Raw genomic sequence first — 26,312 nt, 5'->3', positions numbered from 1 at the left:
ATGCAAATCAAAACTACATGAGCTACCACTTCATCCCCATTAAGATGCTATTATAAAAACAAGAAAGAAAGAAAGAAAGAAAGAGAGAAAGAGAGAGAGAGAGAGAGAGAGAGAGAGAGAGAGAGAGAGAGAGAGAAAGAAAGAGCGAGCAAGAGAGAGAAAAAAATGATAAATGCTGGCAAGGCTGTGAAGGAACTAGAACCCTTGTACACTGCTGGTGGGAATATAAAATGGTACCAGTCCCTGTGGAAGACAGTATGGTGGCTCCACAAAGATTAAAATATAGACTTAGCATGTGATCCAGCAATTCCATTTCTGGGGATATATACAAAAAGACTGAAAGCAATGTCTCAAAGGGATAGTTGTATACCCATGTTCAAAGCAGCATTATTCACAATAGCTAAAGCGTAGAAGCAACCCCAATGTCCACTGATAGATGAATAGATAAACAAAATGTGGTATATACATAAAATGGAATGTAATTTAGCCTTAAAAAAGAAATCTTGACATATGCTACAATATAGATGAACCTTGAAAACATGATGCTAAGTGAAATAAGCCAGTCAGAAAAAGACAAATACTGTATGATTCCACTTAAAGTACTTAGACTTTTAGTCAAAATCATAAGACAGAAAGTAGAATTGTGGTTGCCAGGAACTGGGGGTGAGGGGACACAAACGGGTGGGGTTGTTTTTTAAGAGGTGTAAAGTTTCGATTTTATAAGATGAAGAGATATGGATATGGATGGTGGTGATGATTACACAATCTTATAAATGTATATAATACCACTAAACCATACATGTAAAAATGGTTAAGATGATAAATTTTATGTTATGTATATGCCACTACAAAATACTTTTTAAAAAGGAGTAAGGGTAGGGATGAATGACTACGCAGGATATGAAAGAACTGTGACAGAAGAAAAACCAATTGCAAGCTGTGTTGCAAGGAACTGCATTAAATCTCTTCTAATTTTTTTACCTGTTTGTCAACAGGAAAAATGTTTATTATTGGGTTTTATTTTTTAGTTTTAAAAAATTAATGTATGGCAAGGATAGCGAAATCAGTATATGCTATTTTTCTTCTAAGATGCTTAACTAGTAAATGCAGAGGGAAAGATAAACACATGACTAGGTTAGAAGATAATTTTTATGTTTGAAGATAAGCAAGGCTACAGTATATTTAAAAGAAGAAAGACTAGAGAGGAAAGTTAAGAGTCTGAGTATAACAAGTAGCTGGGGGCATGGCAGCACAAGTGGAAAGGAATTAGATATCCGCAGGACATCTCTTTCATGGACAGAAGGTGTTGAAGTAATTTGAATGGGAAAGAAGTGAAGCCAGATGCTAAACAGATTTGTGAAAATGTAAACATATCAAAGACCTAAGTATATCCAAAAGGTGAGGAATATAACAATAAAAAAGAAAAGGCTAGAAAGGTAAGAAAATATACTTGATAAAATTCATCACTACATTTAAAAACATACCCTTACAAGCTGGGTATGTTATTCGCCCTAAGGTAAATTTCTGTAAACATGAAAAAATACACACATTAAAATGCTCCATGTAATAAGATTCTCTCATATTTATTTTTTCAGTAATTTCAGCACTTCCAGAGAAAAATATTCAAATGTAATCAGTATTTAGGTGTTTCCTCTATTTCTTATTTGTTTCCTTTACCTTGATCAGCTACTTTTTGTTTTGCTTCTTCTATTCTTTTTAGTTCCTGTCGCTTTGCTTCCAAGAGTTGCTTTTCTTCTTTTAAAGGATCATATTTTATTACTACAGAAATCATTAAAAAAAAGAATCTTAATTAAATTTAAATACAAAAATATCTCAACAAGTTCTCCCCAAAGTATTTTGAACAAATATGATTATAAAATATAAAGATTTTTCATGCACAAAAAAGAGCAATATTTGATTGACATTTGACTTACTAGAAGAAGGCACTATGAGTAAGTAAATATCTTCCAAGACAGCAACGACTGGTTGAGAATAAAGGTTTTTCCATGGAATTTTAAGATTAAGATTACCTACATTTAAAAAAAGACAAAAAAAATGTTATTCGTTTACTTATATCTGCTGTTAGCCTATTTTCTGTCAGGCATTAGAAGAGATAAAGTGGTCTTTAACATTACAAGCTCAGTAGCCTTCTGGAAAGCTATTTTACTATTAACAACAACAAACCTTTGTGAAAACTTGAAATTATCTGTATTAGTATGGCTGGAAAATCTACTAAATGATATCCTAAATATTCACAAGTTTCTTTTTATGGTAATCTGTACCACAAATATACTCACATTCCTCTTCCATTAATCAACAATCCTTAATATTTTAACCTTGAATCTCCCCACTTTACTCTAAATCTCTATGAAGTATTTTCCTTCTACTTTAAAAAGATTATATAATTTATGTATGTGCGCATTTTTCATATAGAGGTTATATATACAGTCACGAGCAGCTTAATGACAGGAATACGTTCTGAGAAAATGCATCTTTAGGTGGTTTCATTATTGTGCAAACATCACAGAGTGAACTTACACAAACTTAGATGGTATAGTCTACTATGCACCTATGCTACATAGTATAGCCTACTGTTCCTAGGCTACAAACCTGTACAGCATGTACAAAATATCATGAAATTAAATCAAGCACAAGAGAAAATAAGGCAATCAGAAGACATGGTAAGCACTAGATGTATGCAACTGCTGCTGGTATAACATGGCATACAAATTTATAGTAAACTTTTTTTAATGAAGTTGAATGATTATTAAACTGTTTTCCTGCAAGGCTGTTGCCTCCCTACATAACAGCACCAGCAAAAGCAGTATATTACAAAATTAAGACAGAATTATTCATCATCTGACACTGTAACAACAAAAACTTTTCTCCACTGCCAGTTATTTCTAATGGAAAGATCATTAAGTATTTTGTTCCAAATCCAGACGGATGTAAGCAAGTTACAATATTTTATAAGGCTAAAGATAACAATGTTATCTTTGAATTACATAATTTCTATAACTAGATTTTACAACAAATAATTTCAGAATTCTGAATATTATAACTGTAGCCTAGCCTAAAACCCTGGGATGCTGTGAAAGATGCATGTTGTTTTTATCTGCAATCATTAGAAAGTTAAGGGGTATTTTCTTCCACTAGCACTGTAGTTTCTTTTTCCATTGGTATTGCTAGAAGTTGCTATTTTAAATCTTCCATACACCACTAATTTAAGACAGTGATACTACATTAAGATGCTTCATACTACTTTAGCAGGGGTTCCATTTCCACTCAAAAGATTTTATGTATTTCTCATATGCTTCTTCACTCATTAGTTCACCTAGTTCTGAAGGGTTAGTCAGTATCATCTTGATCTGTCAACCATCTTCATATCAAGATTTGTTGTCAAGTTCTGGATTTTCTGCAAGAGCTAAATTAATTTGTTGCTTCTCCTCACAGAAATAGTTGCCATAATTGGAGAAGGGAAAGATTATTAAATATACTCTTATTACATTGACTGGTTAGTAACTTGGAAAGGAAAAAAAAAAATTCAGATCTATCTTATTCCATAACCCATCTTTAAAAGAAAACCCAATTGAGAAAGATTTCATCACACAAAGTCAATCCAGAGAAAAACAAATAAATTATGTGATTTCTAAAAAAGAGATAACGTTCTAAGTTTTGAAATCAGAGAATTCAAATTTCTGTACAGTCCAAAATGTAACCTAAATGAAATAAACAGATTGGAAAAATAATTGTGACCAATTTGACAGTTAATTTATATATGTATCAAGCAGAGTGCTATAAACATATACATACATAAATAATCCAAAAAAGTAAATGAACAAAAAGACAGAACAGTGACAAAACAGCATTAAGCAATCAAAGAAACATATAAAATTAATGATATTGCATTTTCACAGTTAATCTTTAATTTTAACCAAATTTTTTCTTTCATTATAAGGTGTAAGACATCTTATAGAAAACTTGGAAAATTCAGAAAAATACAAATGAAGGTAATTCCAAAAATCTTCCACATGAAGACAACTACTTTTAAAATATGTATATATGAGAATTTATATTCGATATATGTGTAATTCTGCATTCTAAATGAAGAAAACTTTGAAAGATCAGTAAGATTAACAATACCTAATAATAGAAAGGAAATAATATGTTGTTATAAAACTGGTTGTACTAAAGTACCACTAATTTGGAAATATGTACTTCTGTCATTCGACAAATTATGGTCCAACTATATGCTAGGTAATGTGCTAGATGGTGTGGATACAGTAAAAATTAAATCCACTTCTTCTCAAGAAACTTATTGTCTAGTAGAAGAAAAAATAATATTAAAGAATGACAAGTGCTATGATAGAAGTATGCAAACATCACATTAAATAAGTCTCAAAATTATCTTGTGTATTAAGTATTTAGTGCAGTGTATGTTCCATTATCTTAATTATCACTAAAAATTATTACAATTTTTAAAAATGGTTAGGCAAGAAAATAAAAGGAAGAAAAGAAGGCGGGCTCTAAATGAAATCAGTTCTATCTACTCTTATACATTTTTTTTTTTACTTTTCTTGAATTGACATTAAATTTATGAACACTGAAATACAATGATAATAGTTGTAAAATTCAATAACTTTTGGAAAAATTTAAAAAGCTACATGAAAATGTTTACTGTAATATTGTTGTACCTGTGGAAATACAGGATTACCCTACAATATTCAAATATGTATTTACTAGATTATTACACTATCCTAAGAAATAAATGAGATCATACCAACATGGATTATGAGAAATCTTTATTAAATGTTAACTGAAAAAAATATGAAATCATACATATACCAGGATTATAAGTATTTAAAATGTACACATGTAAAAAATCATATAAAAATGCAAAAAGAAACATGTTAGGTGGAAAAGTAATGGGTGACATGTTTTCTCTTATTTATACTAAACTGTCTTTAAATTGAAGGGAGAAGAGAGAGAACCTGAGTCTCAGCATTGTTAAGATGATGAAAACTTTCTTGGGCAAATGGTCTATTGACAACCATAAATGCACAAAATTATGGAGACATTAATCATGTAACGTACATAAACCTTCAGAATATCCTGTTCCACAAGTGACACCAATATGTTGCAATAACATTGTATAAGTCATACTATACAAACTATGTAACAAAGTATATCTATATAATTCCGAGTCTCAAAGGGGCTATCATCTTGAACAACATTTAAAGCAATAAAATTTACACAGTAATTTAAACAATAAATTTAAAACAGTAGCCAACATAATTTAAGAAATCAAACATACGTGTTTTTATTAAACATGTTAAAACATCATATTCCAATTAGTTTTTGCTCAATGTATTTAAAATGTAAACTATGAACACCGGGAAAAGATACCAAACAACTAGCACAATATTTTCTGAAAACATAGTAAAAACTTCCAGAGCAGAAACTCGGTTTTGGACAGATCCTGAGCCACACTGTCTGGATGGTCCAGACTCCACTCCTTACACATCTATGATCAATTGGAATACAGCAATAATAATTACCAGAAATCTAAGAAACTGAGCTGGTTATGCTCTCTATTAGATTTAACACTTTGGCTCTCGACTCATTTTTAACACCTAATATAATATATAATTTCATAGGTTTTGGACGAGCAATATATGAACCACATGATTTAAGTTACATAATTAAGCTTTACCTATACGAAAATACATTATCAATTAATGCTCAGAAACATTAAAAATATCACGTTATAGAGGTACTAGGCATATTATTCTGGTTGTATTTCTAGCAAGGAGAATATTCAAATAATAAACATAGCTTACCTATATGACCAACTTTAATTTTAAATGGTACATCCAGTTGACTCTACAGAAAATATATACATGTAAAATATTAGTACACACACAGTTCAGAAAATCTGATGACTACTTTTTCCTTCTTAGACTTATTTAAAGGGTTTAAGTTAACTTATACCTTCTCTTTACCTTCAGCAGTTATTAAAACTTATACATAACTGGATTACTGTTCTCAAACCATAAAATTCAGGGAGACTGATCTGTTTAAAATAGGGGAAAGGTTTTACAGTAATACTGACCTAGGTTACCCATACCAGAATCACTACCTGTTTTACATTTGGGGTGGGAAAAAGTGGGAAATTCCATTGTCAGCCCATGCTTGTAGAGAGATTAAAATTCCATTTTGAAAAAAATATCAAACAAATTTCTCCCCATTCATTGTGGAAAAGGACAACCTTTGCAATAAGTGGTGCTAGGAAAACTAGATATCCAACTTGCAAAAGAATGAAGATGAACCCTTACTTTACACAAAATACAAAAATTAACTCAAAATAGAGAAAAGACCTAAACATAAAAACTAAAACTATAAAACCCTTAGAAAGAAACATAAGGTAGAATTTGGCAATGATTTCTTGGATATCACATCAAACGCAGAGGCAACAAAAGAAAAACTAAATGAATTTAATCTCATCAAAAATTTTTGTGCATCTAAGAACATGAGGCATAAGGCAACCCATGGAATGGGGAGATGTATCTGCAAATCATATATCTGACAAGGATAAATATCCAGAATATTAAAACTTGACCAAAAAAACCCAATTAAAATATCGACAATGATTTTAATAGTCTTTTTTCCATAAAACATATACAAACAGCCAATAAACACATGAAAAGATGACCAATCTGACTAGTCATTAAAGAAATGCTAAGAAAACCAAAATGAGATGTCATTTTACACTCAGGAGGATGGCTATTACAAAAAAACAAAAAATAAATTTTGTCAAGGATGTGGAGAAATTGAAACCCTCATGCCTTGCTAGTGGGAATATAAAATGATTCAACTACTATGGAAAACTGTGGTGATTCCTGAAACGGCTAAAATTACCATGTAGTCCAGCAATTGAACTCCTAGGTATTTACTCACATGCATTAAAAGCAGGGACTCAAACAGATATATGTGATATGTATGCCAATAATTGAACTCCTAGGTATTTGCTCACATGCATTAAAAGCAGGGACTCAAACAGATATATGTGATATGTATGCCAATATCGATAGTAGCATTACTCATAAGAGCCAAGAGGTAGAAACATCCAAGTGTCTATCACGGATGAATAGATAAACAGATATACATATAGAATATTATTCAGCCATAAAAAGAAAAGATGTTCTGATATATACTCTGGCATGAATGAGCCTTGAAGGAATTATACTAAGTGAAACAAGCCATACAGAAAATTACAAAATAGCATGATTCCATTTATATGAGGTGCCTGGAAATTCCCAGAGACAGAAAATAGATTAGAGGTTAACAGGGTCTACTGGGAGAGGGAATGTAAAGTTGTTTCTTATGGTTACAGGGAGTAATGACAAAGTTTTGGAAATAGATACTCTTTGTGGTTGGACAACACTGTCAATGTTATTAATGACACTCAATTTTACAGTAAAAAATGGTTAAAATGGTATTAAAAATCTTGGAAGATGATTGGGGAAGTAAGTTAACCATTTAAAATAAAACCATATAGAAACTAATATAATATTCATGTCAACTATACTTGAATAAGTTTTTTTAAAAAATAAAACCATATAGGAAGAAAATTAGAAATATTTTTAAATGGGGAAAATTATACTGTCGATTTGTGCTTTTAAGGAAATTGAAAGTGCATTTTGCACTATTTACATTTTACAAAACTTATTTTCAAATTATTTTCTCAAACTTAAATGATTTAAGGTAACAAAGTAAATCATTAAAGAGTCTATGTAGATAAATCCACTAACGAATTTCTTATAGACAAAACCTACCAGGGCATTCTCTTTAATTTCAAGATTCTTCAGGGCCACAGCTCCTAAAAAAGATTATTTAAAAATTAAATTGAAATATTCAAACATTTTGCATTTTAAAAAGTTAGGTATACTTCATTCCCAAATGGTCATATTAAGGAAAAATACTTTAAAATAATGTACATAACAGAGAGAATCTGACTATAGTCTTATTAGCTCACCTTCATTCTTCAACTTAGTCTAATATTGTATGTTTGACCAAAACATCATTTATTGTAGGTTATGACCTCTGCAGTTGTAGCTCAAAGTTTATACATTTTAATCAGAATTATACCAAGAATATGAATCGAGCAAGGTACCATAATATAAGAATATACAAAAAAATGAATTGTATTTAAATATACTTCAAATGAACATCTGGAAAGAAATTTTTTAAATCCAAACTCAGCAAGCTCAAAAATACATAAACATAAACTTCCCAAACTGAAATGCAAAGAGAAAAATAAAATGCAACAGAATGTCTAAGAACTGTAAGACAATTGTAGAAGCTGTAAAATATGCATAATTGCAATACCAGAAACAAAAAAGGAGAAAAAAAATTAGAGTAATAACAGCTAAGAAATTTCCAAAATCAATGACAAAGACACCAAACCACAGATCCAGGAAGCTCAGAGAACACCAACCAGAAAAATACCCCCAAAATTCTACACCTAGGTATATCATAAGCAAACTGAAGAAAATCAAAGACTAAGAAAAACCTTGAATATAATCCAGAAATTCTACTTCTAGGTATATATTCAAAGGAAAATGGTATATCAAAAAGATACCTGCACTCCCATGTTTATTGCAGCATTTTTCACGATAGCCAAGGTAAGGAAACAACCTAAGTGTACACGAACAGATGAATGTATAAAGAATGTATGATACACACACACACACAATGGAATATTACTCAGCTGTGAGAAAGAAGGAAATACTGCCATTTACAACAACATGGTTGGACTTTTGAGGGCATACTTAGTAAGATAAGCCAGACACAAAAAGACAAATATTGAAAAAAAGCCAAGCTCATTGAAGCAGAGAGTAGGATGGTAGTTAACAGGGACTGGGATGTGATGGAACTGGGGAGTTGTTGTTAAAGTATACATACATACTCGCAACTAGAAGATGAGTAAGTTCTGCAGCTCTAATGCACATCATAGTGATTACAGTCAACAATATTGTATTAAACACCTCAAAATCTCAGAGAGACTAGATCTTAAATGTTCTCACCACAAAAAAGAATTCCATGGCGTGGAAAAGGTGTTAACTGAAGCTCCTGTAATAATCATACTGCAATATATAAATATATTAAATCAAAATGTTGCACACCTTAAACTTACACAATGTTAAATGTACGTAGATGAACAAAAATGAAAAATTTGTAAAGAAAGCAGAGAAACACACACATACATAATCCCAATAGAGATGCAAAAAAAAAAAAAAAACCTGAATTGAAAAATTCACTAAAGTCAAAAGTAGACTCCAACAGACAAAAGAATGAATCAGCAAGCTTGAAGACAAGTTATTCGAAAATATAGAAGCAAAAATTTAAAAACAAAGAAAAGTGAACACAGCCTAAGGGACTCGTGGAACATTATCAAGTGTATGCATTAGAGAAGTCCAAAAGGAGGAAAAATAACGAGGCAGAGAACTTATTTGAAGCAATAACAGCCCAAAACTCCCAAATTTGAGGAAAAACATGGATACATGAATCCAAGAATCTCAACCAAGAAACATGGTAATCAAAGACAAAGATTAAAGGCAGCAATAAAAAAATGACTTGACATATATACATATATAGGTTCCCCAATAAGATTACCAGATGTCTCAGCAGAAACCTGCAAGCCAGAAAACAGATGATATATTTAAAGTGCTAAAAGAAAAAAACTGTCAACTGAGAACATTATATCCAACAAAATATCATATCTACTTCAAAAATGAGAAAAAAATTAAGCTATTCTCATATAAAGAAGTATATAAAATATAAATTTCTACAGTAAAGGTAAATACATGGGCAAATATAAAAAATAATTTTACTTTGGAATGCTTTATTCTTTTACAGGATTTAAAGGACAAAAGATTTTAAAAGTCTATTAATAGGTATGTAATATATAATAATATCATTTGTACATAACAAAGTTGGGGAGGTGAGCTAAAAACCTCCTTAGTATTTCTAGTTTCAGTGCACAGTTCTTCTGGTTCTCAGTCAATTGAGTTTAATGGTCTTTTTATTGTGGACTTAAAATCCATCTAGAATGTTATTTACATTATATTTTGGCACTACAATTCTTTAAGTGCCCTTCAGCTTTTTTTAATGTTTGATATTAACAGTTCGTTTTATCAATACATTAAATGGGAGAGGGAGAAGTGAAAGAGAAATAAAGACTTTCTCAGACAAAAACTGGTGGAATTTATTGTCTGTAGGCCTCCCTTGCAAGAAGTGTTAAAAGTTTTCAAAGATAAGGAAAATGATACAAGTCAAAAACTCAGATCTAGCTACAAGAGCATTAAAGAAGGAATAAATGAAGGTAAAATTAAGCATTTTATTTTCCCTATCCTGAAGGATCTAAAGGAAAACTGTTTAAATAATATCTACAGTGCACTGAGTACAGCTTATAAATAAGCGAAATGAATGACAGCAATGTTATAAGGCGCAAAAAGGATGGAATGGAATGGAGGTTATAAGGTACGTCCACTAACTATGAAGCAGTATAGTGTTATTTGAAAGTGAACAGATTAAATGTATACTGTGATTCTAAGGCAACCATTAAAAATTTTTTAAATATAATTGATATGCTAAAAGAGGAAAAAATTAAATCATACAAAATCCTTAATTAAAACTAGAGAAGGCAGAAAAAGAGGGGAACGTTTTAAAAAGTAAAGAAAGATATGCAATGAATAGAAAAGAGCTACAGATTTGATAGCCATAAATCCACTAACCCAACTACATCAATAATCACTTTAAATTAAGTGCCAATAGTCTGAATATACCAATTAAAGAAACAGACGTGAGAGTGGATAGAAAAAAAAACAAAACCCAGCTATATGGTATCTACAGAAACCCACTTTAAATACAAACACACAAATTAAAGCTAAAGAGATCTAATTGAAACAGAGTATCCAAACCAACAACAGCAGAATACACATTCTTTTGTGCTCACATGGAACATTCACCTAGATAGACCACACACTGGGCCATAAAACATAGCTTAACAAATCTAAAGGAACAGAAGTCATCCAAGTTTACTTTTAGACCACAACAGAATTAAACCAGAACGATAACAAAAAGAAAGCTGGAAAATCCCAAAACATTTGAAGATTAAATAAACACTAGTTTTAAATAACACATCAGTCAAAGACAATATCTTAAAAGTAATTTAAAATATTTTGAATCAAATAAAAATACAATCAAAATTCATGACATGCAAGAAAAACAGGGCTTAGAGGGAAATTTATATCACTAAATGCATATATTTGAAAAAAAGAAAGATTAAAATTAATAATTGAAGATGCCACCTTAGAATTCTAGGTAAAAAAAAATAAAAATTAAATCTTAAGCAGAAGAAATAATAAGAATTGGAACGGAAATCACTGAAATTCAACACAGAAAATCAATAGAAAAAAATCAATTAAGCCAAAAGCTGTTTCTTCGAAAAGATCAATAAAATTGATAACTCTCTAACCAAGTCAGCTAAGGAAGAAAAGAAAAAGACATGAATTACTAATATCAGAAATGAAAGGAAGGACTATCACTATTGATCTCATGGACATTAAAAGAATAATAAAGGAATGTATAAATATACCCACAAATGTAACTTAGATGAAATGTACCAATTCCTTGAAAGATACATTTTACCAAAACTCACACAGAAAAAATAATCTAAATAAGCCTATATCTATTAATGAAATTGAATCAATAACAGTCTTTCAAAACTGAAAGCATAATGTCCAGATTAAACCCCAGAAGGTTTCAATGTTCTACCAAACATTTCAAGGGGAAAAAAATGATACTAATCCCTTACAATCTCTTCCAGAAAACAGAAGCAAAGAGAACACTTCCTAACCCATCTATGAGATCGGTATACCCTAATACCAAAACAAGATGAAGACATCACATAAAAGAAAAACTACAGACCAATCTCTCATGAACACAGATGAAAAAATCCTTGACAAAACATCAGCAAACTGAATCCAACAATGTATAAAAATAATTATATACCATGACCAAGTGGGATTTATTCTATGGGTGAAAGGCTTGTTCAACATTCAAAAAATCAATGAATGTAATCCATTACATCAATGACTGAAAATCTTATGATCACATCAACAGATGCAGAAAAATCATTTTACAAAACCCAACACACAATCTTGAAAAAAAGAAAAAACTAAGTAAATTATAATCTATAAAAGAGGAAGACTATACAGAAATAGAATTATGTACAGTAAGAAAAAAAAGTCAGAATATTGGACACCTCTGGGGATGGAGACAAGGAAACTTTGGGGTGTAATGGATATGTTCATTATCTTGATTGTGATGATAATTTCCCAGGTGCATACATATGTCAAGATCTATCAAACTGCAAACTTCATGTACATTTACTATATGTTAATTTTAACTCAAAGCTGTTACTATAAAATTAATGATAGAATCTAGATTGTGGGTATGTAGTTCTGGGCTGTAAAATCTTATAACATTGCTGTATGTTTGAACACTTTTCATAATAAGATGCTTTACAATTCTAAAGTTCTATGTAAGTATCTTAGAACGTAAAGGTAAAAATATTTAAAAAATTAGAAATGGTAATTATTATTAGACTATAACAATCATTTGTGTGGCTCCCTAGTATATTCCTATTATAGAATGACTCCTTAAAATCAGAAAATGAATCTTCATCTTCCTACAGAGCCCCTAGTATACTGGGGGTATATAGTAAGTGGCCACTGAATATAAGCCTCTATTCTAAAGAGAAAACTGAAAGATTAACATTTCAAAAACAAAACGTGCAAATTAGTTTAAAAAATAAATCTGAGCTTCTAATGTTACATGTCAGGCACTCCCTCTCCGAATTTACAAATTTGTTCAAATATTTTAATTTTGGAGAAAACCAGAGAAAAGAGAGAAAGAGGAAGACCATATAGTCCCTCCTTAATCTAGGTTTTGCTTTTCTAGATTTCAGTTACCTGCGGTCCCTGTTACGAGCGTCCAACTGCAGTCATAAAATACTAAATGGAAAATTTCAAAAATAATTCTTAAGTTTTAAATTGTGCACCATTCTGAGTAGCACGAAATCTCACGCTGTCCTGCTCCTGCCCAGGCTGTGAACCATCCCTTTGTCCAGCATAATCTACGTTGTTTGCTACCTGCCCTTTAGCACTTAGTAGCTGTCTAGGTTATCGGATTGTCTTGGGATCACGCTTGTTTAACCATTAAGGTATTTACTTAATAACAACTCCAAAGCACAATAGTAGTGTTGTTGGCAGTTCCGCTATGCCAAAGAGAAGCCGTAAAGTGCTTCCTTTAAGTGAAAAAATATGTATGCATGTAATGTATAGGATAAAACAGTGTGGGGGAAGTGGTGTGTAGTTGAGTACCAGTTTCAGACATCCACTGGGGGTCTTAGAACATTTACCTCATGGATAAGGACTACTGTAATAAGAGGAGGCTATAAAGCACAGGTACCTCTTGTACTACAAATAATTCTTTAACACAAGCCACCCCTTACTACTGCTCCTGCCAATGAATTTCTAATACTTCTTCACTAAAGAACTCTTCAAATCCACCTAGTTGTGCATCACAATCTCGTGTCATTTGTTTAAAAAAAAAAAAAAGATTTTGGTGTCCTACTGCAGAAAAAATGAATTATAATCTCTGGGAAGTGGTTCAAAAATTTGTATTTATAACAAGCACCTATGGCTGATGCTGATGCAGCCTAGCTCTTGAAGATGTGAAATCCTAGATTCTTTTTGGAAAGTTGGTAGATGACTCTCAGATGAATCTGTGAAGGGCTTATCACCTCCCTAAGTAGTTGATATGTGGAAGGGTGGAGATTTAGAAATGGCAGTGTATAAAAAGTATACTTTACCAACATTGAAATTTGCCAAAGGTTGAGATAAAGCTCAACTGCTCTTTCCACTCCCACAGAAGACATATTTGCAGTGCTCAACCTACTTACTGTACAGGACCCAGTAGAGCAGTGTTGTTCTGCTAAATTATAATTAGATAGGTTTTTGGAAACTTTTTTCAAAGAAACAACTCAGAAACAAATTTCAAATTTTAGCTTCGAAACCATCCATTTAACTCTTGAATATGAATTAATACTATTACTATGCTAATAGTGAAATTAGCCAATTACACAGAAGCCTAGCAAAAGCATACATTTAAAATTAATAGGTCCTTCTGATACTAGTAGGACCATAAAATACTAGGTTCATAGTCTTTACATTTTTCCTATGCAGCATCTAATTTCTATTATTGAAATTTTCAAAGAACCTTTTTTAAAATCCAGTTTATAAAAAAAAAGAAACTTGGTTTTTAAATTCTTGAGAATTTTTAAAAATTTTCAGCTATATTTAAAATTTCATTTATCAAAATACAAACAATTTCAATATTTAAAACACAGATTGTTATTTTAAAATCTGATAAACACCAAAGTTAGAGGGATTACACTACCTGATTTAAAGACTTACTATAAAGCTACAATTATCGAGATCACTGAAACAGACTACAATCCAAAAATAAACCCGCACAATGTAGCCTGATTTTTTACAAAAATGCAAAGATATTCAATGGAGAAAGGATATTCTCTTCAGCAAATGGAGCTAGAACAACTGTAGACATTTGCATCCACATGCAAACAAAGAACCTCAACCTTCAACCTATAACACACCTCATACAAAAATTTATCAGAAATATAAATATAAAATATAAAATTATAAAACTTCTAAAGAAATCTGTGACTTTGGGTTAAGCAAAGACTTCATAGCTACAACACAAAGCATGACTCAAAGAATTTTTGATGAGTTGTACTTGATCAAAATGCAAAACTTTTGCTTTGTAAAGACAAGCTTAGAAAAGGGGGGGTAGAAAATATTTTTAAATCACATATATCTGACAAAGGACTTGTATCCATAATATTTAAAGAAGTGTCAATACTGGACATTGAGAAAACAAACACTTAGGAAGAGTTTGACAGTTCTTTAAAAAGTCAGTTACTACATGACTAAGCAACTCCACTTACAAGTATGTATAAGAGAATTTAAAACATGCCACAAAACACTTGTACACGAAGGTTCATAGCAGCATTACTCATAAAAGCCAAAAAGTCAGAATAACTTAAATGTCAACCAGTTGATGAAAAGATAAAATGTGATGTATCCATACAATGGAACATTATTCAATCATAAAGAGAAATGAATATTGATACATGCTACAACTTGGATAAACCTTGACAATATAATGCTAAATGAAAGAAGCCAGAAATAAAAGACCACATATATTGTAAGATTCCATATAAATGAAACGTCCAGAACTAGAGAATCTATAGAGACAAAAAGCAGATCAGTGGTTGCCAGAAGTGAGGTGAAGGGGGGCTGAGAGGAAATTTGGAGTGACTGCTAATGGGTATGAGGTTAATTTTGGGAGTGAACATGTTCTGGAATTAGTGGTGACAGCTGCACAATTTTGTGACTATACTAAAACACACTGAATTGTACATTTTAAAGGGGTGAATTTAATGATATGAATTAAATCTCGATAGAAAAAAATTTTAAATGAGCAACAGATTTAACAGGTACTTCAACAATATAGAAAAGGCAAAATTTAAAAAAACAAGGAGCTCAACATCTTTAATCACTAAAGAAATGCAAATTAAAATCACAATGCTTTATCACTATATACCTATTAAATTCGGTAAAAAAAAAAGTTTTTTAAATGACAATACTACAGGACAGCTTAGGTTCAGAGCAACTAAGCACTCAAACAACACTAATGAGACTGTGAAACAGGTACAGCCACTTTGAAAAGCAGTTCCACTGTTTCGCATAAATTATTCACTAACCATATCACCTAGAAATCCCACTCTTAGGTATTTACCCGAGAGAAATAAAAAATTATGTTCACTCAAAAACCACTACATGAATATTACAGCAGCTCTTCATAATCGCCCAAAACTGAAACGTCCCTCCACCCGTGAACAGATTAACATTTACAGTACATTCATACAATAAAATATTACTAAAAATATGTAAGAATGCAACACGTGGTGACTTTTAAATTCATTTTATATAAGAAGTGAAAGGAGTGAAATTAAGTAAAAAAAGATAAACCCCAAAAGCTACATTTCCAGGAAGGTGAGGGTTGGGTGGGATAGACTTCAAAGGGGCAGCAGAGAAAATTTGGGGTTCTTGTTGGAACTTTTCTATAATCATGACTGTGATGGTGGATATAGGCCTCTCTGCATTCATAAAGACAGAACTATACTGTCTACTGCCATGCCACCCTGAACACAACGGATCCTGTCTGATCTCAGAAGCTAAGCAGGGCCTGGTTAGTACTTGGATGGGAGACCACCTAGGAAAACCGGGTGCTGTAGGCGTGTTAAAAAAAAAAAAAAAAGAACTATACTTCACAAGAGTGAATTTCACTGTACATAAATATTAAGTAAATCCTTTGAAAATCACCTCCACCCTGTATGTAGAAACAACATCCCACTGTAGATCAAAGCACACCACAAAATGTTCTCAAGACTTCCTTCTGAGTAGGTAGAGACAAGTTTTATTATTTCCACTTTGTAAATAAGAAGCAGCACAGTTAAACAATACGCAAATTTCTGGTACCAATCAGAGATGCTGAGCTAGCACTTTATGTCCCTAGCTCTTGTAGTCCTGCTCTCAATTGTGGTACTAGGTACCAATAGTAGTAAAAAGACGTCTACTTTATCAAACTAAATTACCTATTTACACTACCTCATAAAAGAGAAAAATTAAGATAAACAAGTATTTTAGAAGAAGACTGAAAGCATGTGCGTATTCAAGATTTTTTTAAATATACCATTCACACAAAAAAAATTAACCCTAACTTTGGCCTGGGAAATTCATTCTATAAAGAAAAAGAATCTAATTTCTATGGGTATTTAAAATTTAAAAAAAAAAGGTATAATACAAAAGTAGATGGAAGCATTAAAAATAAGGCTCTGAATAAGGTAGAGCACCAGAGTAAACTGAAACAAAGTATAACGCTTCGGTCCTTCACTAATCAACGTTAAGTGCAAGTTCATTCGTCTATTGCAGGTCTGCGATGTTACACAGCTGCACCTAGTTTCTTAAAAAATAAATAATTTACTCTGACCCACAAAACCCCAAAGCCTTACAAACGTAACACGTTCCTGGGCCAGGCTATGAAAAGAAAACACATAACCAAGCGTCTGAGTTACACACAGGAGTTTCGCTTTTTGTTATCAGCCGAATCCAATCGAGCAACCCAGGTGGTTTGGCCCGAGAAAACACTACGTAAGTTTAGCCAGACGCCGAGGCTGGGGAAGGAAGAGGGCGTCTTTGGTCACAGCGTCTTGCCTTCACGTGCGAGGCAGCGTGCGACACTCCGTGGGCTCCCCTGGGGCCTCCATCATAACCCAAGCGGGGAAAATGACAGGTGTGAGACCAAGCCCAGGTGCGTCCCGTTGCCTCCCCTCGCCCAGCACAGCTGAAGCCAGACCGCGAGGGGCGAAAAAGGACGCCTTGCCGGAATCTGAACTCCAGACCTTTGGACTCCACTACGGGTCCCCTCGGCTGCTCGGCTCGAAAAAAAGGGGCCTTTTCATTCAGCACCCACGATCCCTCGACCCCTTGGCCAAAAAATAAACAACCTCGCAGGCGGAGGCCCCGGAACTGCCCCTCGCTTTACGTAATTTGACCCGGAGGAGGGCGACAGCAGGTGGCGACGCCGGGCAAGCAAGGGGCCCGAGGCCCCAAGAAGGGAGGAATCGGCTGTGGCAATAAGGGACAGGGACGCAGGCGAGAGCGAGATGCGGCGGCGGTCTCGTTACCTCCCCAGATGCCCAGAGTGAGCTGGGACGTGTCCAGGTTCACCACATAGTCCCCCAAGAACCGATTCAGCACATCCACGACCACCGACTCGAACACCATTTTCTTCAGCCGCGGTGGACACGGAGGCCGAGCCCCGCGCGCCTTCTTGCGCCAGCCCTCCCGCGCCCCTGCCTCGAGACCGCTCGGTTCACTGGCTCCTGGAAGGATCCGACCGTAGCGCCACCCGCCCGGGACACGCAGCCCCGCCTCCAGCCGGCGAGGAGCGGAGGCGGCCGCTCGCGCGACGCGTGCGCAGCTCGGCCCGGAGGCGGGCGCGGAGCCGACCTGGGCGCGCCGGCCCCAGAGGGAGCCAGGGCGGCTGCGTGGCCGCCGGTCGGACGTGCTCCCTGTGCTGGGCCCTGCCCCTTTTTCTCGTGGGCCCCGCGTGTTCTCCCGTCGCCTGGCAACGGGGCCAGTGTCCGGAGCTAGTGGATTGTTTCCGCCCCCACCCCCACTTAGAGACCAGCGTCAAAGCCGGGGGAGGGGCGTGGCGGTTACGCCCGGCAGGGAAAGGCTTCTCCCCTATGGTGGAGACGATCGCCGCCCCGCCCCACCCGGGAACACGCGCGGTCCAAGGTCCTGCACTTACGGCGTGGATGGATTCCAGCCCTTTCGCTCTTAGGCTGGAGGTGTTGCGAGTGCTCTCCCAGGGAGCACACCCCTCTCCCCCATTAGTACAGGTTCTGAGGAAGGGACTCTGGCTTTGCTGGCCTCATGGGTCGCGCGGGAGGTCTGGAATTGCCTCGCCGGGTTCTCCGAGCGCGTGGCGAGGACGCACAGTGGGTCACTTAACTTCCCTGGCTGCAAATCGTGGGGGAGGGGGAGTGAAGATCAACTCGGGATTGCAATTCCACGCGTCCTTCCTCTGAGATGGGACTCTGGCTGAAACATACACACACACACCACCGTCCCCACCCCTCACCTCCCCCAAAAAGGGGAGCCGAGAGCTCATTCAGATTCAGAGTTAGAGTCAGAAAGTCAGGAGACTGCTGAGCACCTTCCAAGAAATACCTAAACTCTCAACCTTGAGCCTTCACAGAATGACTGACTTAAAATAAGTAAAAATTACAGCTTTTTCAGCCCTACTCCTGTCCTAAGTTTGATCTTATACCGAGATATGGCCAACGGCCTGACGTCACAGAGGCTCATTGGATGTGAAGCTTGAAGGACTTAAGACTTAAAGAGGTGCGTTTAACTTTCTCTCTTTGAATGGAAAATAAGTAATACCTCTGATGACTGTTGATTCCTGTATCATTTTAGTATTTTTGTGCATAGGCACCCAAATTTTTTAAGTTTTGCCTTTGCAAATAGAACGCCTAGCAAAACAATATAAAAATCTTATTTTACGTGTTTATAAATTATATTCATATAATTTCATATTCGAAGGGCCTTTATTAGGTCACCAATTCAACAACTTTGTCATGAAGATAATGAAGCTGAGATGGGGATTTGTCCAAGGTCATACAACTAATGTCCGGCAGAAACAGCTAAAACCTGGCACTTCTGACTAACTCCACCGCCCCTCCTGCTTCTCTTCTATTTGGCTAAAGACATTGAAAATCTACCTCAGAATACCTGTACAGAGAACTAATACAGGCTAAAATGCCCAGAAAAGAGAAAAACTTTATATAATGAGACATTTTTCTACTCACCGTAAATTTAAGTACAAGAACTTCCAGAACTCCCTCCAAAAATACATCTTTAAGTATCTTGTAATAAGTATCTTGAAAACATTTTATACTAGCTTTCTACAATCCCAGAAAATCCTATGGAATTGGGAGAGAGGAGAGTGTTCTTGTAAAAGTACTTAATGGCTAAACAGATCAGTGAAAAAATGCTGCTGAAAAAGTGGTAGAAAGATATAAGATGTAGATCGTAACTGAATGCTTATCTAATTTTAGATGCTACATCATGAACACATTTCCTAATTACTAAAAGATACAATTTGCATCCAGTCTTTGTGTTGCTCAATCCATCTGAGGACATTTGTAAGCAAAAATATACTGAAGTCATCAGTTTCTCAAAAAACAAACAAAAAACTCTAAAAATGCATTTACCATACGAACCAGCAATTGTACTCCTGGCCATAATCCCAGGGAAATGAAAACCTGTGTTCATACAAAACGTGCACACGAATGTTCATAGCAGTTTTATGCATAACAGACAAAAAGGAAACAACTGAAATGTTTTTTTCAGTAGATGAATGGTGAAACAAACTTGGATGGATTGCAGGGCATTATGCTGAAGGAAAACTGATTCTATTTATAAAACATCCTTAGAAAAACAAATTTATAGAGATAGAAAACAGATTAGCAATTGTCAAAAGTTAGGTATGGGAAGGAGGAATGGGTATGGCTACAAATGGATAGCAGAAAGGAGCCTCATGTTGATGGAACACTTCTGTATTTTGATAATGGAGGTGGTAACATAAAATTGCATAAAACTAATTAGTGTATATAAAACTGATGAAATTTGAATAAGCTCCATGGATGATACCCATGTCTTTATTTCCAGGTTTTGAAATGTGAAATGTTACTATTGGGGGAAACTGGGTTAAAGGTACATGGGACATCCCTGTAAAATTATTTTTTTGCAACTTTCTATGAAGCTATGATTATTTCAAAATAATTTTTAAATGCTCTGTTAATTTGGTATCTAATCGGGGGTCCCCCTGGGCATGAGGTGAGCCTGAGAGTTAAGAGATTCTACATGATGCTTTAATAACTCTGTGCGTGGTGCTTGGTAAAATATTCAAGAAGGAAAAAATATCTGAAATTGATACATTATTAGAATGTATTTAAAATATCAATTACTCAGTAGGCCCTGGTAAAATACTAGAGAAAGGGAGGGGAGAGGAGGAGGGAGGGGGAGAGGAGGGGAGAGAGGAGAGGGAGAGGAGAGAGAGAGGAGGAGAGAGAAAGGTATAATAAGGGATTTTCAAGCACCTTCCTCTGGCTCTAAATATCTAAAATGACTGACCACCTCCTGGATAAAGAAGAGCTCCAAATGCTAACATCTGTCAGTGTTTGTTGATCTCAGATTTTCACATGGCTGATGGCTTGTCATTCAGATTTTTATCCAAATATCGCCTAATCAAAAGGTCTTCCCTGACCAGTCTCAAGTAGCAAGCAGTTATACTCTCATATTCACCTTGTGATCTTCGTCTCATTTATCACTCTCTGAAATCATCTTTCTTATAGGTTTTTTAAAACTTCTGTCTCCCCTACCACTGCCACATCTAAAACAAGGAGCTAATATGTCTGGTTCACTGTCATAAACCTAGTAACTACATGAGCACTTGACACATAATAAGTCTACTTCATTGGTGATAGGTTTTCAATACATATTTGTTGAAAGAATGAACAAATATTGGATATAAAGCCATCCTCAACTCTCACAAGACTGAGTATACCACCAGAGAAGTCAATTAATATACTAAGACCAACTCGAGTAGAGACTATTCGGAGGGCACAAAAAAAAAAAAACCCAAAAAATAAAAACCAAAAAAACAGAGGTTGTGATCATGGAGTGAAGTTGCAGCCCCAGGAGAAGAGGCATCGGAAACTTGGCTCGGGCCCGTCACTGGAATGTTATGAGAGATAGGTACAGAAAGAGAGAAATGATGCACTTGGAAGGCAAGATTCTAAACCCAGAATTAAGGTCCTGTTAGCAGGGCTGAGGTGAATCCAAGGAGGCCAACCTAATCTCAAAAGAGCACCCAACCTAATCTCAAAAGGATCTTTCAAAAACATAAGTCATATCACGTCACTTCTGTTCTTCAAAGCTGCTAGTGTGGTCACAGCCACAGTCTTACAATGGTAGATAAAGCCCTACCTAATCTGCCTTACCCTCTGCCCTACCTTTATCTAGAATGCTCTTTCCTCAATTATTTGCATGACTCACTCCCTCAGTCTTTGTTTCCTTGTCTTTTTCTCAGCCCTTCCCTGAACAACCTGGTTAATATTGATACCTGCTTTCACCCTACCCCTTGGCACTTCCTAGTTTTATCTTTCCTGAGAGCATTTACCACCTAATATGCTATGTTTTTTACCTCTTTATTTTTTGTCTATTTATTCTCTCCACTATAGTATATGTAATAATGGAAAATTAATATTGTTTTGCTCATGGTTCTATCCTCTGTACCTAGAACAGGGCAAGTACTCACATATTTGTGGAAGGCAGGAAAAGCATACCTGCCAGATATTGAATTATTGACAATCAGCACCAAACTTCCCTTCTATATTCTGTTCTTTGATGCTGGAGCATACTGCAAACCACATTCAACTTCCACAGCTGGTTGGTTCCTAGTTAGGCTCTGACAAGAGGGGGCAATAGAGGAGTGGAAGGAGTAAGAAGGGACTTGCTCCTTTCTCTTTTTCTGTGGGGCTTCCTGTCTACTTCCTTTTCTTGCGAGCATCCCTCCAGCAACCCTTCTTCACCCAGACGTCAGCAATTTCTTAATAGCACCTGAATCTGACTTGCATTTTCTTCAACTTGCAGAATTCGCATCATCTCACCATCTCAGAAACAGCAGAACCAACCCCATCATTGCCCCTCCTATAGAGACACCTACCCAAGCAGCCCCATCCTTTGAGGTCTGAGTTTCAGCCCAAGGGCTCCTCTTCTAAGTTTCCAATTCTGTCCCTTTGCTCCTTCAACTTTTGGGGTTATATCTGCTGCCTGCAATAACTACCTGGGTGATACTTTACAGCTCTATTTTTCACTCTTTCACTTCTTAGCAATTGTTAACAGCCCTGTATTTATCTCTTTCTATGTGGGGCAGGGTCTGGACCTGCAGTTGAGTATATGCAAGGGGAGATGCTGGGCTGAGATAGGGAAGTGGAAGCATCAAAGAGAATAAATACAGACTGTGGCTGAGGAGGGAAGCCAGGCTCAGGGTCAGAGATTGGATTAAGTGTCAGGACTGGCAACACTACCAGTCTATAAATAGGTAATGAGTCCAAGGATCAAGGGCTGAGACAATCAAGAACAAGTCAGGCAGTTGTAGTGTAAGGTGGGTGAAGATGAGGGATGCAGGAGATAGGCTACTCATATGAAGTACTGAGGGTCTGTGCTTAATTGTTCTGTAGTACAAGGGCTATTGAGTAAGATAGCTCACTACAAGCTGAATATACTGATACTAGCCCCCTCCTTGTTTGTTCAGTCCAGCTACCAATTCCTTAGCCAGTCTTGATTTAGACAGAATTTGAAAGACCTCCCAGGTGTGAACTCTCAGTCTACCTGAACTTTTAAATATTGAGCACTATCTCAATTTCCTGCTTCTATTTCTTCCCTTTGTGAATCAGTGACTGAACCAGAGGCTGTGTGACCCTCTGTGTAGAGCTACTTCTATAAAGCCTTTCCTCAAAGCCTGGCCACTTCAGTGTGTATTTCTAAAGCCAGCCCTTGTCACTCTATCTTGCCTATCCTACTCAACCTGTCTATTAATGCAAATCATCTGAAATATACAGATAGGAGGCACTGACCAGTGTGAAAGTTGACTTAAGTGGAGCCATTTTAAAATGGAGCCAGAGCAGCCGTTCCAGAGGAACTATCTATTTCTTGCTCCTTGAATCTTTGGATCACTTGAACTGGTCCAGACCTTTGGACTGGACCAAACCAACATTGTCTTACAATTGTTTGTAAAGCCAGAAGGAAAGCAGACATCCTGACTACAAGGACTGATGATTATGGACTCTATGTGAACTTAAGTGGAGCCATTTTAAAATGGAGCCAGAGCAGCCGTTCCAGAGGAACTATCTATTTCTTGCTCCTTGAATCTTTGGATCATTTGAATTGGTCCAGACCTTTGGACTGGACCAAACCAACATTGTCTTACAATTGTTTGTAAAGCCAGCAGGAAAGCAGACATTCTAACTACAAGGACTGATGATTATGGACTCTATCTGAAGATAGAATCAGTAACCAACCATGTGTAGCTAAAGAATAACGCAGCTTGTTAGCACCAACAGGAATTTCTTTCTTCTAGTCATGTAATTATTTCTTTCCTTTTCTCATAAAAACTTCTTGCTTTCACCCTTGGGACATTATTTGGGTTTCTGCCTGAATCAGTGCTTCCAGAATGAATTTTTTTTTTTTTTTTTTTTACAGTGGAAAAGAAAAGCTTTATTAGAAGGGAAATTACACTTCCAGACGTGGAAGTGGGCCTGAGAAGTATGGAGATTTACAATTTTTAAAATCTCAAATAAATGCTTATTGCCTCTCATTTCACTTTTTAAATTTTAGGTGAACACCAGGTGGGAAAGTTCAGAGTTAGAGAGCAGCCAGGAAGCCATTGTTGATATTTAGGCAGGAGGTAAATTCATTGTTGTGATATAAATGAATAGAAAGGCATAAAGGAAATGACATTCATAAAGGTTGAATTATGAGCCTTGGAAACTGAATTGGTAAATAAAATAATTCCAAGATTGTGTCATTCACAGTCACTGGAATATGAAAGCAAGGCACCGGAGTTATCAGAGATGAAGAGTTCAGTTTGGTTTTGAAAACTAGGGAAAAATATCCAGGATACAATGTAATTTGTCTAATGATAGAAATTGAGGAATGAGGTGCCAGTGAGAGTCTCAAACAGGAGATGGAACACTTGAGAGCTCCCTACACAGAGGCAGTTATCCATACTCAACGTATGGATGACACTTAGGAGTAAAATAAATGTAGGGAAAGAAAAGCAGACAAGTATTGAACAGCGAAGAAACATTCTCATTTAGGGGAGAGCCAAATGGACATGAAAGAGGAGGCCTAGGACAGGAGTCAGTGTTCTCAGAGTGGCATAACATGGATATCCAAGAAGGATTTATAGAAAGAAGGGAGGTGGTCAACAACATCAAAATTGTAGAGATATCAAGAAACATAAAAACTGAGAAAACTCAACCAAGTTTAGCTTTTAGGGAGTACTTGGAAAGTCTTTTGATTCATGTACTAAGAGATGTCTAGTCAAAATCATTTATAAAAGTAGATTTTAATATCAAAGGGATTCGAACTGGCAAATTTGAACCTTATGTTTACCAACAGTGTGTTTCTTTTTAGAAAATTAAATTCATGTTGACACTTACCGAGTACTTGCATACATACAATGAGTCTTATATTGAAATAAAAACTCATTGTCAATGAGGGCTCATTAACTCAATGAATGTCCATATTATTTTTTGTATTTTTTCAATATTTAAACTTTTCTTGTTCTAGTATATGCTTTTATCCTCACAACATGACATCATTCCTGGTAAGAATCTTAACTGATCCATAAATAAACCAAACGTTCACCTCCACAAATCCTATTTTCTGGCTGCTTTAGTCACGGTTTATCTCTGCATTCTTTATTCAACAACTACTTACCAAGAGATATGCTAATCTACAAATAGATATTTAACAAACTATATATGAAACTGTTTTCTCAGTTTATATACTTCTATAAATCTTGATAAAATATACCATTACTAACACCATAAGCCTGCATGTGGGGTTGTGAGAAAAGAAATCCCTTGCTTCCTAGTCTATATACACGTACACACACAAATGTGATGTAGAAATTGTAATATGTTCCAATATTTTAATAATTTTGTCCATGTCATGTATAAGTTATATTCTTTGTACATATATAATTTGCATATATTATAGCAGACTATATGTGTATGTAGTCTATAAATATATATGTTTATATTTATATATACACATATGTATATATACTACTAAATATATATGTATATACTTATAAAGTTTACATGTATCACAAATGGAGGATAGATTTTTAATAATGAAAAAAGTCATTGCACGATTGAGACTAATGTATACCAGTAGTGTTTTTATTTAAAATATGTTGTTTAATTCTACAATTACTTGTTAAATAAACCTGATAATGTCTAAAAATTTCCAATGTTCACATTTTATAAGATCTTATTTCCCAAAGAGCACAAATAATATTTCCAGAATCTCTTCCTTAAAAGTAATCACAGTATTTTCGCACTGCTATAAAAGTAGACTCCATCAATTAGTTACCACATTTTTAGTGATCGTAGATTATGCACGGTGCTTTTTATAGCCAAGAAAATTCTGAGTCAGATTACTAATTTGGTTTTGTTAACATTGAACTAGCTGAGTCAGACCTGAGCTACTGATTCAAACTTCCTCAGTTTTCCCTTAGAGGAAGTTTTAAGAGCACCATCTAGTGGAAGTTTTGATATAAAATCTTTCCAAATTAGCCTTTAAATTGAAGTAAACAATTTTTAAACAAAATTGTTTAAATGATAGTGATTATAAAATAATTCTTATATATTTTCTAAAACAAATCTTAAACATATTTTTAAACTAAATCTTCAGATTAGAAAATCAAAATCAATAATTCATTAGTGACATTTT

At 35.1% G+C, this 26,312-nt stretch overlaps 1 protein-coding gene and 1 pseudogene across 3 annotated transcripts in view; one reads left to right on the top strand and one right to left on the bottom strand.

Moving 5' to 3' along the window:
- Positions 1-18,164, bottom strand: part of VPS13A (vacuolar protein sorting 13 homolog A) — a 179,043-nt gene extending 160,879 nt beyond the window's left edge. For 2 of the 3 annotated variants that reach the window (XM_039845293.1, XM_039845225.1), the window contains exons 1-5: positions 17,900-18,164; positions 7,836-7,879; positions 5,841-5,883; positions 1,935-2,030; positions 1,678-1,779 (exon numbers count right to left, since the gene is read on the bottom strand). In XM_039845293.1, the coding sequence (XP_039701227.1) occupies positions 1,678-1,779; positions 1,935-2,030; positions 5,841-5,883; positions 7,836-7,879; positions 17,900-17,999 (385 nt within the window). In that variant the 5' untranslated portion in view covers positions 18,000-18,164. The remainder of the gene's footprint in view (positions 1-1,677; positions 1,780-1,934; positions 2,031-5,840; positions 5,884-7,835; positions 7,880-17,899) is intronic. The other variant, XM_039845143.1, reaches the window with a different exon arrangement.
- LOC120597247 (uncharacterized) lies at positions 16,337-16,450 on the top strand (annotated as a pseudogene).
- Positions 18,165-26,312: the final 8,148 nt, after the last annotated feature.

Source organism: Pteropus medius, unplaced genomic scaffold (assembly GCF_902729225.1).
Source record: "Pteropus medius unplaced genomic scaffold, Ma_sr-lr_union100, whole genome shotgun sequence".
Taxonomy (NCBI): Eukaryota; Metazoa; Chordata; class Mammalia; order Chiroptera; family Pteropodidae; genus Pteropus; species Pteropus medius.
Note: the sequence above shows the minus strand (reverse complement) of the source record. Positions and strands in the feature narration are given on the sequence as shown.